The 14103-nt window shown below is 45.9% G+C and overlaps 1 protein-coding gene across 1 annotated transcript in view; it reads right to left on the minus strand.

The window, feature by feature from the left end:
* Nucleotides 1-1592: 1592 nt before the first annotated feature.
* Creb3l2 (cAMP responsive element binding protein 3 like 2) overlaps nucleotides 1593-14103 on the minus strand; it is a 131134-nt gene continuing 118623 nt past the window's right edge. Inside the window, exons 9-12 of the mRNA XM_017795695.2 lie at nucleotides 8773-8872; nucleotides 8384-8510; nucleotides 6708-6924; nucleotides 1593-4802 (exon numbers count right to left, since the gene is read on the minus strand). Coding sequence (XP_017651184.1) covers nucleotides 4727-4802; nucleotides 6708-6924; nucleotides 8384-8510; nucleotides 8773-8872 — 520 coding nt within the window. The 3' untranslated portion in view covers nucleotides 1593-4726. The remainder of the gene's footprint in view (nucleotides 4803-6707; nucleotides 6925-8383; nucleotides 8511-8772; nucleotides 8873-14103) is intronic.

The raw sequence follows: 14103 nt of genomic DNA on the forward strand, positions 1-14103 counted from the left end.
GTAGATGGTGACCCACAGAGTGTCCAAGTGCTGGCGTTCTCCATAGACTCGAAATGCGCTTTACCTGAAAGGGACATTCTCCAAGCAGTATTCCTATGAGTGCAAAAAATTCCTATTCCCATCCTGTTGTTGAGCAAAGGATTGGAGCAGAGCCTGAACCCCTGGGTTCCCTTTGCCCAGATGCAAAGCCCATGAGCTGCTCTCACAGAAGGAAGGATGACAAGGGAACGAGACAGACACATGGTGGACATCAAGCAGGAGGCAAACAGCTGAGCTCTGCACAGGGGGTCACTGCAGTGGGTAGAGTTGTTTTCTGCCCAGAGTCCTCAGAAATGACTCCACAAATGACCCACCTCCAATGCCACTTAGCTATTTATCCCTGGTGGCAATGGGCCATCACTGCTTTCTGTTTCAATCAAGTTGAAAAGCTTATTTAGCACAATATCCAACACATAAGTAAATACTCAGAAAATATTATTTCACCTCCTTCAAGAAACCAAAACAAAGTAAGGCATTTGTGAATTTTATGCTGCTCCAAATAATAGCTCCTTTTTTTCTCTCTTGGCCCAGAGGCATGGAGTATTCATCTTCAAGTGGGCCAGGTGCCTTTGCACTCAGAAAACGCTCTGTGGTGTGGATTTAGAATACTTTAATCCTGGCTGGCTATTTTTTGATGTGATTGCATCTCTTTCTACAGAATGGGATTTTTTCCCCCTAATGCATATAATCCTATTTCTTTTCTCCTGATGTGCAAATCTAACAGAGACTCACTTTTAGGGAACTATTTCTGAGCCACTGGAGAAAGAAAGCTCCAATCTAATACTACACAGTAATATATAACATTTCCCAGGGACAAGAGAGTCCTATTGTCATGGATTCAGGTACAAGGCACATTGAAGGCACAAATAACTACCTAGGAGAGGAATGTGTATGTGTGCATGGGGGGGAGAGGGAGAGGGAGAGGGAGAGGGAGAGGGAGAGGGAGAGAGAGAGAGAGAGAGAGACCTAGTACAAGTACTAAGAGAGAGAGAGAGAGAGAGAGAGAGAGAGACCTAGTACAAGTACTTTGGTTTTCTAAATAGCTACTGATTAACTTGTTTCCCAAGTCCCTCTTTTTTCTCAGTAAAACTGCTAAGTCTGAAGAATGAATGAATGAGCTGAAATCTATGTCTGGCTCCTTTCAGCCCCCCTCCCCTTCCTTTCTGTCCCCCACTCTCTTCTATAACTGCGTCCCAGGGGGGATAACTTATCCTATCACCCTCTGCTAATTGCTTCAGCTGCAAGTGTTCAAATAAAGCGGTTCTCACGAAGACACCACCTGCTAATGGCTTCACAGGTCCTGCCACACTGCACGCAGGCATGCTGGGTTCCGTCGTCCAGGTTTCTTAAAGACTTGGCTCAACAGAAACACATTAGTAGCTAAAGGCCTTTCCTCCCGTTTCAATGCTGCCATGTTGGCAAGGACAGGACAGGTATCCACTCCTCAAATGAGGACAGGGTGTCTCCATTTCCCTTCTGGGCTTACACGTACACTTTACGTAGCACATATGCCCATGGGAGCTGGCCCGGAGAAGTCTCTGACTCTGTTTTTCTGTTTCTCCTGCATCCCAGCATGTGGGTGGGAGGGACACCGACTTTGCATCGGAATGAAGAAGCATCAGTTCAACACCCCTGCTGTGTATGGACATAGATTCACAGCCACTTTTGGGCATTCGAACTGAAGTGATAGGGGAAGAGGGGGATTTATTAAAATGGCATATATAGTTCATAGAGACCCCCAAAGCTGCTTCCCCAGTCCACATATTAAGTCTCCAAACAAAAATTCATTTATACAAACCGAAAGGTTATCTAATTTTGCCTGCACTGATGTCAAATTCCACCCCCACCTCCTGCAAGGAAGGAACAACTGAGTTCAGCTGTCAGACTTTTATAGAACATTCTCTTTCTGTGAGCTAGACTCCAGAGTCCTAACACTTCAGAGGCTCTGCCTCAACGCTGGCACGGAGGCCTCTCCTTGTTAAAGGATCCATTTTCCAGTGTGAAGTTAGGAGCTACAAAAGCCCCAGGGGGAGGGGAAGGGGGGCAACCGAGTTACCTAGGTCTCATCTAGAAAAACATGACTTGTTCTCTGAAACTTTGCAACGCATTGCCCTCACCAAAGTAATCAAAGAAAGGTGAGAGGGGAAAACCTGTTTACAGGATAGAAAATAGAATACTTAGATTTATTGTTATGGCTTCTAGTTTTTCTAGCAGTCTTATATTTTCCAAAATTGAAGTTCAAGGTGCCACTGTCTGCCATTATTTGAAACCTACAGAGCTAACTATGAATTTTTGACTGGTCTGTCGGACTACGTGGTTGGTGGGAAAAACAAATTCACTAATATTCTAGCCTTAAACCTTGAACAGAAGGTGTGCACACATCCATTAACTGCTTGGAACTCATCTTGTCTTACGCAGCTCTGCTGGGTCATCTTGACTCCTCTGTGTCCCCCGAAGCCTCACTGTCTAGTCCCCTCTACTAACCCAAGTCAGGAGTGGAGGGCATATGTTTTCCTCAATCCAGTGGCAATGTTGGCTGCTGAAAGCTCCTTTAAAGGGCCTTTGGGGTTCTCTGGCTAATGTCCATGTCTCTAGTGACAGAGTCTATTCTGGAAAGCTAATTTCCCAGAGGAAACAAGGCCCTGCTGTCTGGAGAGAGTGACATCCAACAGGAGTAGGTAAAGAAGAAAATAAAGTCCTTGGAGAACCAAGGACCAGACTAGACATTGCCTTGTTTCTCTTCATGCACCCTGGCTCTCTCCAGGCACTTAAGCCCCGCTGGACAGTTCTGCAGATGGACACACCAGCATATTTCTCACCTCTTCCCTTCAACAAGGACCCTTCCTTTATCATCACACAAGTCCCTCTACATGCTGATTTTTGTTTGTTTGTTTGTTGCTGTCTTAGAGTAACCCAGGCTGCCTATGCACAAGTACCAGCATTTTAAAGAACAGAATGAGTCAGGTCCAGGAAGACCAGGGTAAGAGAGTACAGCACAGACAAGAAGAGTTACTAGTCACTTCCCTTGTATAGCCCAGACATCTGAACCTACTCAGAAAGGGACAGTGACAGCCCTGCAGACAGGGTTGTCCTCTTACACAAGCTCTAGTGATCCCAGTGATGATAATGATGATGAAGATGATGATATATATGTATGTATGTATGTATGTATGTATATATGTAAAGAGAGAGAAAGAGAGAGAGAGAGAGAGAGAGAAAGAGAGAAGCCAAAGCTGAAAGCCCTTCAGCTTCTGCTAAAAATAAAATACAACATGTAAGCACATTTCTTACATAAAGTCTTTTACAAGCTAGGGGAAAAAAAAAACACTTAAAAAAATCTTCTATCTTATACAATAAAAGGGTAATTTCCATTTCTTATTTGTATGAAAGAAGAAAGGTTTTAACTACAAAATTTACTTTTTAATCATTAAAAAAAAATAAAAGTAGGTTGGGGGTTAGTTGTATCTCTTTGGGTGAGCTGCAAAATAGCCAAACCTGACTGTCAAAGGTAAGACTGTATGACGCACAAACGTCACCACCTCCAGCCTCCTGAGCTGAGGCAAGTGGAGGGAGGACAGAGGAAAAGGAGGGAGGGGAGGGAGGGGGGTCGGCAGGTGCGCAGGACAAGCTAGCAAGGCTGTCAGCAGTGCCTACAGTCAGGCATAGGGCTTCACTTGTCTGTCACAGGGACGGAGAGAAAAGGCAAGGGGCCATGGAGCCTGGAGCCTGAACAAGGCACTGCTCTTTCTCCCTCTGTATTCATCCAACAGGGGATACATGCCTAAGGAGATTTCCCAACAGCAATTATTTTATAGGTGTCCAATATTAAGGAGAAAAGAGAAGAAAATAAAGCATCAGCTATGAAGACTAGGGACCCCAGATCCTGGGGTCCCTCCTGTGCCAAAGGCCACCAGAAGATTTTGCCAGCTGGGAAAGGGCATAGGATTTCTACACTGTGGTCAGCCAGGAGCCTCAGCAAGCTAATAAATACTATTTACAAAGAGGGAGGGGAAGGCCAGGGAGACAGAACTACAGTCCTGGGAGTTGGGGGTGGTAGGTTGGGGAGGTCCTATAAGCAATACAATGGCTGGACTGGAAGAGAAGAGCCTGATGTCTTCAGGAATTGCACTTGCGGCCTGAGAATACAGTGGGAGCCCTGCCTGCCCATGCCATTGTCCAACAAGGGCTCCAGGCAGCAGTATGGAGGATAGAGACGGAACGATGTCCTGGCACTTCTGGAGTTGGTGGAGCTCACACTGGAGCCCCAGCATGAGCAAGAGAGGTCAGGAATCAGTACACAGCCCAGCACGTTCATGGTTAGAGTCTGGGCTCTCAACTGAACATGAGTCATGTCTTCTTCAAGGAGGGGTCACAACAACTCACAGGGGAGAATCAGGCATATCTTCTTGGTACTATGGGTAGAAACAAGCCTGCTTGTCTCACCCCTACCTCCCTAAAAGAATTTCCTACGGCAGGTCAGAGAAAGGGAGGGAGAGGTGCTGGCTCCCCACTGTATGGAGCCGCAGGGACATACAGACACAATCCCCCAGGCTGACCTCCCATCTCAAGCCACTAACACTCATCCATGTCCTCCTCAAGATCCAGTGGTGAAGAGGAAAGCTCATGAGCAAGGCGGTTTGGGGACACATGGGTACAGTGAGGGGAAGAGGGGGTGGAGACGGCCTCATTAGAAGGTGGTGTTCACTCTTCTGTCGAGTTCTACAACTTTGAGTGTTTCATTCCCTTCCAGTTTGCTGTTGACCCTGTGAAGGCATTAAAAGGAGAAAAAGTATTAGCCACTAGCTGTTAGCTACAGTTCCAGCCTTGTGAGCTGGCCCTGTGGAGTCTTTTTAACTCCTAATAGTAATTCTTTGCTCCCTAAATCCGCACTACCCACCCACTCACCCCCACATTCCTACCTCTATCCCAATCCAGAGGATAACCATGGTACTTTGATACTAAATTATTTTAAATTGTTTTCAGTAACTGTTACTTGTTCATCGTGCTTAGTGCTATGATAAATCATGGGAAGGAGAAAACAGAAGAATAAAGAGTGACTCTTCTCTAGGAGATCTAAGAATCCAGACAAGGATTTTTCTTTAATGAATCAACCAGAAATAACACTAACTATATACAAACAACAACAACAAAAAATACACGATCAAACTGTGCAACTACTCAGGAAGTCTCTGGCATTCTGAGGGAGTCAGGGAGGCTTTGTTATTTGAGAGACATAACAATAGATGGGGGACCTGAATGGGGCTTCCATATGCTGAACTATGAGGAAAGAACCCTAGAACTATGCACCAGGGTAGCTGAGCAGCAGAGTCTCCTAAAGCTTCCAGCGATGACTCAGGTTTTCTCCACAGTAGGAATAAAAACAGTGCCTTACATCTGGGATACTTAAAAGGGTTGGTACAAGAGCACATCCTGGGAAGCACTAGCAAACATTACATACATGTGTCATGTATGCATAAAAAAGTATGATTGATTATACACCTTCCTGCATAGAGCAGGAAGCACAGGCACATGGACCAGCTAAATCACCATCCACCCCACCCCCACATCACCCCGAGTGTGTGCACATGTTCCCCATGCTAATCACAGAAGCTGATTACCTAGGCTCCTCCCTCCCAGAAAATCAGTACACTAAGATCAAAGCCACCATTATGTTTTCAAAAGGATTTTTCCCCGAAATGATCTAAGTGAAACAGCTTATGGAGAATTGGGGACCAAATATAGATTGTTTTCAATGTGGGAACAGGCATACACAGTGCTTTTCAAATATTGTCCCTCATTATAAAGATGTGTACAAGCTGTGCATCCCTAAACCCAAAGCCAAACTCTAAAATGTTCTAAGATGTAAAACTTTCTCATTACCAACATGAATGCCACGAAGAATTCCACTCTGACCTCATGTGACTGGTCACAGTTTAAACATAGACACATCACAAATATTGTATAAATATTGTACTTTGAGGTTGCATATATGGTGCAGGTTGAATAGGGATGAATTTCTTATTTAGATTTGTGTCTCATCCCTAAGATAGTTTATTGTGTATATGCAAAAATTCCAAAGTGTGAAAACTTTTGAAATCCTAAAACACATCTGGTCCCAAGCATTTCAGACAAAAGGATCTGTAGCTGTTAACTCATGTGCACTGAAGAAAATAGTTCATATTGCTATGTAGCATGTTATTTATTTATTCTAGAGTCATAGGAAACCTATCACCAGGCTGAATGTTCACTCAATGTCTTTTTTTTTTGTTTTTGAGACAGCATCTCATATAGTCCAGGCTGGCCTTGAATTATTGATCTTCCTGCCTCCTCCTCCCAAGTGTTGGGGTGACAGGTGTGTGCCACCATGTCTGGCCACTCCATGGCTTTAAGGAAAGGGTGAAGACAGTGACAAAGGAGATTCCCATTCACATTCCCTGTTCCTGGGGCTACTACTGGCAGTTCTGGACTGATAATACTGGGTTAGCCCAAGCTAGACCTTTTCTCTGCTAACAACCAACAGCGGACTCCCCCCAGTGCCAGTCCTTGAAATGGGTCCTGAAGAGTCAGGGAAGCACACAGGGCTTCTAGAAGAGTCCATGCTCTCCTGCCAGGTTGCTGAGTCACACTCCGTCATGAGCCACTAATAGGTCTATGCCTGCAGGACTCACAGATGCTGCTGTAGCTCAAACAGCACTGACTTCTCCAAGTTGGTCTCATTGGAGATAATGAAATGAGGAAGATCCACTTCCGGCAGGGGCTCTAGCCCTGATGCCCTGAGCAGTGAGGAGCCTCTGTCCCAGCCTCCAAGCTCTGCAGCTGAGGCTGGACTAGACGACTCCTCCAGGGGAGAATGTTCCTCATAGATGAGCAGGTTCCTGGATCTCACTGAAGAAAGAACAGAGCAACAGGTATTAGCAAAGAGCCACAGGAGGCCCACACATCCCTTATTCCTAATGCCCAAAGCCAATGGCAGAGGAAAATCGTGTGCTAGTATTGCCCAGGACTGAGGTGCCAGCTGGATTTGACCTTTTGTAATAGCTTTGGGTTGCAGAGTGTATGCATTGAAAAATTCTACCGATTACACTGAACAGGAAGAACAGCAGAAATGCAAGCAAACACAGAGACAACTTCCACCCCCACTACCTTGAAAGGAATCTCCCCTCCCTCCCGACCCATAAATGTCTTGGGGAAAAACAATATGGAAAATGAGGGTCAAATGCTTAGAGATGTCCAGACCCAGCTAAATGAGGAAGCACCCCAAGAAAGCAGGTCTTCAGATCTGGAAAGACAGTACAACAGCAACCCCATAAATCAGAGGGAGACAATCTCTTTTGTTTTATAGGGCAGTCACAGAGTTAGGCCACTCTGCAGCCATTTTCCTCAATATAGAAACTATGCTCCCATTAGTGTCCAAAATTCAGAGTTACATGCTTAGGGAAAGGAACTTCCCAACAAACCACTGAAATTGTCTTACTGAATTGCTAATCATTCTGCCATATCTGGCCAGGACATACCTGCCTATCCATAGGTATTTCTGGAAGACAAAATTGTCCCTACCTCAAATTCAGCACCTCCTAACATTTTGTTGATGCTATTAACATGGGTGTGCCACTCTGTGTGTATTCCTTCTTGATCACCTCTATTTTCTAAGTATTGAAAAGAGGCCATTGTTCAAGGAGAGAATAGCATACATTCTCTAGGTAAATACCTGGGTCTCCAAATTCTCTAAGTCTTGAGCATTAAGAAAGACTGAGTTTTTAATTTCATCTAACAAACTCTTCCACTCAGGGAGTCAGGAACACGAGAGTGACCTGGAAACGTCAGAGGAGGCAAAATGTCTTCCTCATTCCCCTCCCTGACTTCCTAGGACCCACCGCCTACTCCATATCAGAACTCAAAAAGTGGAAGTCAGAGCTTGTCAGAGAACAAGGCCTGGAGCGGCAGTCTTCACACCGTGCTCTGTGGTGTTCTGGAGAATTCCTGGTGCCACCCAAACCAGTGGATGAGGGGCACAAGAGAATCCAGGGGCCATGCCCAGGATCCCCCACCTGAAAAGTAAGCTCTATTTTTTTTTCTTTTTTGTATATATATTTTGTTGAGCTTTTTAAATTTCATACATTTCCCACTCAAATCCAGACTCCCTCCCCCATCCATGCCTCCCCCATCCCCCCCACTGAACCGTACGCACTCTGCCATACATGCTGAATCCTATTCATTTAGGTGTTTTTACCCAAATGTCCAGAAGCTCTACTTAAACACTGGGCTTTCACTTGTTCTTCTCAGACAGTTGGGAAACCCAGGCCCAGGCAAACAAAACAAGGTGCTACCCAAGCAGCTGACTTACCCACGGAGGCTGTGTATGACTCTGACAGGGAATGTTGGCTGGGCAGGGCCATCTTGGTGGCAGAAGGATAAGGCCCATAGCCCTGAAAGAAGCTGCCAAATGCGACAGCAAAGCACAGCACAACGACCTGGAGGGCGAGGAGAGAACAAGGAGCTGTGGACCCCAGGCTGTAGGGAGCAAACCCAAATTCCTGAGATACCCAGGGGCACCAGGGGTGGATGGCCCTGTCAGGGGACCAATACCCTCTGCCATGTCCTTGCAATAACACTTAGAGAAGCAGACCTGGAGCAGGCTGAAAGATCTCTTTGGCAGTATAGTCCATAACACAGGCAAGGTAAGAGAGTGTGGAGCTGGGAAACTGACCAGAGGGAGTCCCTTTGGAAACTCACCATGAGGCAGGTGCCCGTCTGTGTGCCGGCTAACTTGCAGGTTCGAGAAACCTTTCCCATGACCAAAGTCTGAAGTTTCTGGAGTTGCTGAAGCAGAGTCCTGCCAAGGATGACAAACAAAAGCCAGGAAGGGGCATGAGGGATAAAATTTGCTTTTGATGACCCTCCTATAGAAACCATGGAGGCTTTCTACCTGCGTCTGATCAGGATCCTGAGGGCGGTGTTTCATTGGGGTAGAAGATACTGAGGTCTGTGCCTGCTAGTGCCATCACCATAGAACCTACTGGAGGTGGAATCAGCCTCAATGACAGCTTAACAGCCTGCCCTGTTCCTGTGCTGTTGTGAGCACGAGATGTGCCTCCAAATAACCCCCGACAGGCTGAAGCTTGTTTGTCAGCCAATGAGCAAAGAAAAGGAAGCACTCTGACTGGGTGGTTACCATACTGGGAATGTTTCTGTGTGCCCATCTTCAGGTCATATGTCAAAATCCAACCTGCACTATCAGGGTAAGGAGTGGGGCCTTCCAGGGGTGATTAGATCTTGGAGTAGAGCCTTAACAATGAGATCAGTGCCCTTATAAGGGGCTGAAAAGAACAGATTTCTTCACTTATACTATGTGAGAACACAGCTAGAAGGCACCTTCTATGCACCAGAAGGCAGTCCTCATCAGACACCAAATCTGCCAGCACCTTGATCTTGGCTGTCCCAGACTCCAGAACATCAAGAAATGAATTTCTATTGTTTATAAGCCACTCTATTTATGGTATTGTGTTACAGCAGTCTGAACAGACTTGGAGAGTAATAACAAGGAGACTCATTTAACTGAGGGATGAGACTGATTTAAACTGAGAGATGAAACACTGATTTAAATAGATATATATAAAGTATATATTTTTATTTTATATACATATATATGCAGAGAGGACAATGACCAGCAGAGCTCACCTGAAGGATGGTCAGAGGTGGCAGCTGTGACTGGAAATAGCCCCTGAGCAGCAGGTAAACAGAGGGCATGTTGCAACAGGAGGGAGGAGAGAAGGGAGGGGAACTGAAATAGTATGCACAGGGATGGCTCTCAGTGCAATGAGGCAGACAGCCACTGCCCTTGAAGCCAGACTTTGGCTCTATAAGGCTCAGAGTACCACCATACTCAGAGAGAAAGCCAAAAATAGAAAAGAACAAAGAAGCCTGTTTCATGGGACCTTTGGGCTCAGAGCCAGGGATCTAGGAAACCTCTGACACATACTCATCATCTTCTTCCAGGAACAGAAAGAGAGCAAGGGTGGGGGGAGAGAGAGAGAGAGATGGAGGGAGGGAGGGAGGGATGGAGGGAGGGGAGAAGAGTGAATGAACTTCCAAACAGGGCAGCTGTGATGTTTGGGGATGAGGCAACAGTTCCTGTTCCATCAAGAAAGCAGTTGACGGACTTCTCTTCAGATCCTAAGCACAGTAAGCATAAGCCCCTAACAGTCCACTGTCCCAGATTAAAGCATCTCCCAAGAATTCTACGTGAGCAGCCTGACACATTGGACCCCCTCCTTGCCCTTATCTCTTTTGCTCAAGTCCAGCATACATGCAAAATGGAAACATCTTATGAGAACGTGCTTTTTCCTGAGTCTCAAATCGATGCAGTGTTTGAGAACCACGCAAGAATTCTGGGCTTTCCCTGCTAACTTTCTTTCCCGTGACATTCTGTCCCCCAATGGCTTTCAAATGCTGGAAACATAAGCAGGATTTTCCAGGGTTGGCAACTCTACCAGGACCAAAGAAGCAGGTTTCCTCTGTCAGGACCAAAGAAGCAGGTTCTCATGGTTTAAGCAAATCAAGCGCAGGTTAGCTTTAAGGCTTGCTTTCCTTTCTGCAGTTTAAAGGGCAGTGGGAGTGGTGGGGGAATCCGAGCAGTTCTCAGCACCTGTGGCCAAAGTGTTCTGAACGAAAAAAAAAACAAAAACCTGTGTGGTCCCATCTACGCTGTACTTTTTGCCTTGTGGGGTAATTTCAAGAAAGCAAAAATCATTCATCCCAGTAATTGAGAACATTAATTTCCGTTTAATGGAAGTCTATTATGTTTAGTCATATTTTTCATTTTGGTTACATAAATGTATGGCAAAATGTAGTTAGACATGACCCATGTTTATTTATTCAAGTAAGAAAGGCTTTAAAAAAAAAAAAAAGGCTTTAAGAGCATTCTGTGTACTCAAGGCTGAGACATACCGACAGAATGACTGACTGTTTTAAGTTCTTCTTAAACCAAGACTCCCTGTGCTGCAGAAACTTTTGTCTCTCATCAAACCTTTTCTCTTTTCTACCAGGACTTGCTCAGAACACTCTGTCCTGCCCCATTTTAGCACTGAATGCCGGGTGATCTACTGTTCGGCCACTTGCACAGCATCTTTCTCACTGAGATTCTGCCTGCCCTGTGTGGGATGGTCCGTCATTGGTAATACCAGTCCCCAAGCCCTCAGTGGGTTCTCCCTGGAAGTCATGGGGCAGATATACAGGCGAGCCCACAGGTAGGACCACATGTCAGATAACCCTTTGCTCTCTTATGCTGAACATCTTCCAGGCATTGATTCCTACGGTCTTAGCTGCCTGCTTGACTTCAACAAGGGTCTTCCTGTTTCCTTGGGCTGTGGAAGAGTCACTTCTTCCAGTGACCTTTGACACCCTCTGGGTGCTTCAACCCTGCCCAGAACACAGCTCTGGCCAGGGTGCTGGTGGCCTCCAGCTCTGCTGTGCTCTGTGCAGAAGTGGATAATCTCTTGCCACGCAGTCTTCAATTAGACAGGTCCTATCCACAGTGTGCCAGTGTACCCCTTGTTTCTTTAACGTCAAAGGCCTCTGGTGTTTGGAAGTGAAACTGTCCTGGCTATTTTTTACCAACAGTCCTTGTTTACCGGCAAACAGTCCACACTTCCTCACTGCCCACCTCATGGTCTTTGTTTCACATTCTTATGAACTGCTGAGAAAACAAATTCTCCACAATACCAGAAACATCCCTACTCTCTAACTTCCAACGTCACTGGGACTGACTCCCCTTCCCATAGACAGATACTCTATATCTGTCTGATATGGGCATCAGGGCCCTCCTGAAGAAGGGACTGCTAGTAAGTCAGATCTACCTAAATCACACTAATAGAATGCCTTAGGTTCAAGCTGGGACTCCCCACTCCAACCATTCTAGTTACGGGTGCAAAATGATGCATGTTTGGGAAATGGGCCATTGAGGCCTGGCTGGAGGAAGCTGGGAAGGCTCGGAGCTCAGTAACTATATGGGACCTCGCTTGGCATTCATCAGCACATCCTTTCCAAACTCAGAGAAGATCAAGCTGAATCCACCGAAATGAAAACAGTGGTTTAATGGTCCCTGATTTCGAACAGCTTATAATCCAGTTCTTTAAGATGAGCAAACATGTAGTTTAAAACATGTATTTTCAGTTTGACATTTTGGCAGGATGCAAGAACAACTGAATGTGTGCTGTTTACTGCCGTGTCTCCTGCTGGGGTTGGTGAAGGTAAATGAAATGAGGACTGAGAGGGCAACATTCCACGGACCCCGTCAGTCCGAGATCCCGAAGCACCTCCACAGAGAGGTATCTTAGATCTAGAAAAGTTTGGGAAGTTCGTATATAATCCTACAGAAGAATATTTGTTTTAATCCTTAGGAAATAAATAATAACTGAACTCTAGGCACTGCCATAACAACATGACTAGTAAGCACAAGGGTTAAGATGTCAACCAGGACTATCTGACTCTGTAGCTGGTGTACTTTCCAACACACACAACACAGTTCTTAATCAATAACCTAGCAAAATTCGCAACACGATATTTGTTAGCTAATTACATTTTTCTTAACATCTAGTCATGTTAATACCATATCAACAACAGCCCAGTGGAGAGATATGTCTACCACTAGACATGAAAATATCACTATTAAAAAATGACTTCAGCATGGGGGCTAGAGAGATGGTTTAGTGGTTAAGAGCACTGGCTGCTCTTGCAGAGGACCCAGGTTCGATTCCTAGCACCCACACAGCAGCTAACAACCATCTGAAACTCCAGTTACAGGGGATCCAAGGCCCTCTTCTGACCTCCTTGAGCATTGTACAACACCGGTGTACCCACCTACATGCAGGCATTACAGTCATATACATAAAATAAAAAAATAGAAGCCCTTCAGAGAAAATGGCACAAATGTGTGTGTCATGCTATTAGAAAAGGGACCGTGAGAGGGGAGGGAAAGAAGATAACAGAATACATGTGACATGAAAGCCAAAGGGGGTGGATATTTGGGAGAAGGAAGTAGACCAGCAGGGGCAGAGAAAACAATACAGGAGGGGAACAAATCAGAATGAAGCATAACGAGACCTATGTATAAAATTGCCATAATAGAACTTATTTACTTTAGCTACTGTGCTGGATTGCTTTAGTGTCAACTTGACACACCTGGGTTGAGGGAGCCTCAATCGGGGAATTGCCTCTATTGGACTGGCCTGTGGCCATGTCTGAGGGGCATCTTCTTGATGAGTGATATGGGAGGGCCCAGCCCACTGTGGGTGGTGCCACCCCTGGGCAGGTGGGCCTGTGTTGCATAAGAAAGCAGGCTGAGCAGGGGCCAAGGGAGCAAGCCAGTAAGCAGAGTTCCTCCATGGCCTGTGCTCCAGCTCCTGCTTCCAGGTTCCTGCCCTGAGTTCCTACCTTGGGCTCCCTGATGAACTACAACCTGGGAGATGTAAGCTGAATAAACCCTTTCCTCCCCAAGTTGGTAGTGGTCAGAGTGTTTTGTCACAGCAATGGAGAAACAAACTAGGACAGAGATTGGTACCAGAGGGTGGGATATTGCCGTGACAGACCTGACCTTTGTGTTTTTGGGAGGACTGTGGAAGTGTTTGGAACTTTGGGCTGGAAAAGCCATTGCGTGTTCAGAGTTTGTTGCAGTGGAGCTTGGAACAGTTACGCTGAAAGAGTTGTAGATGATGGAGGCCTGGCTTGTGAAGCTTCAAAGGGAAGCAGAGACCATCAGGGCTGTTTGTGTGAGATTTTAGATTGAGAATCTGTGGGTTCTGGTTGGCTGGGGCTGAAGAGTCAGCTGTGATTAAGAAGAGACCAGAACCTGAAGCAAAACCTTTGCTTTACTGGGACAATTGATGCTGGTTAGTTGGGGCTGAAAAATCTGCTGTAAGTAACAAGAGACCAGCATCACTGTGGTGGAGACTTCTGGGACGTATTTCCTCAGGGTCAGCACACAGAGGGGACCCACACCTCTATTTCAAGCTGGAAGCAGGACTTGGTAATGTGTAAGAGTCTCCTGCATGGTTCTGGTGTTGAAAG

Source organism: Nannospalax galili, unplaced genomic scaffold (genome assembly GCF_000622305.1).
Source record: "Nannospalax galili isolate Female #2095 unplaced genomic scaffold, S.galili_v1.0 scaffold307, whole genome shotgun sequence".
NCBI lineage: Eukaryota > Metazoa > Chordata > Mammalia > Rodentia > Spalacidae > Nannospalax > Nannospalax galili.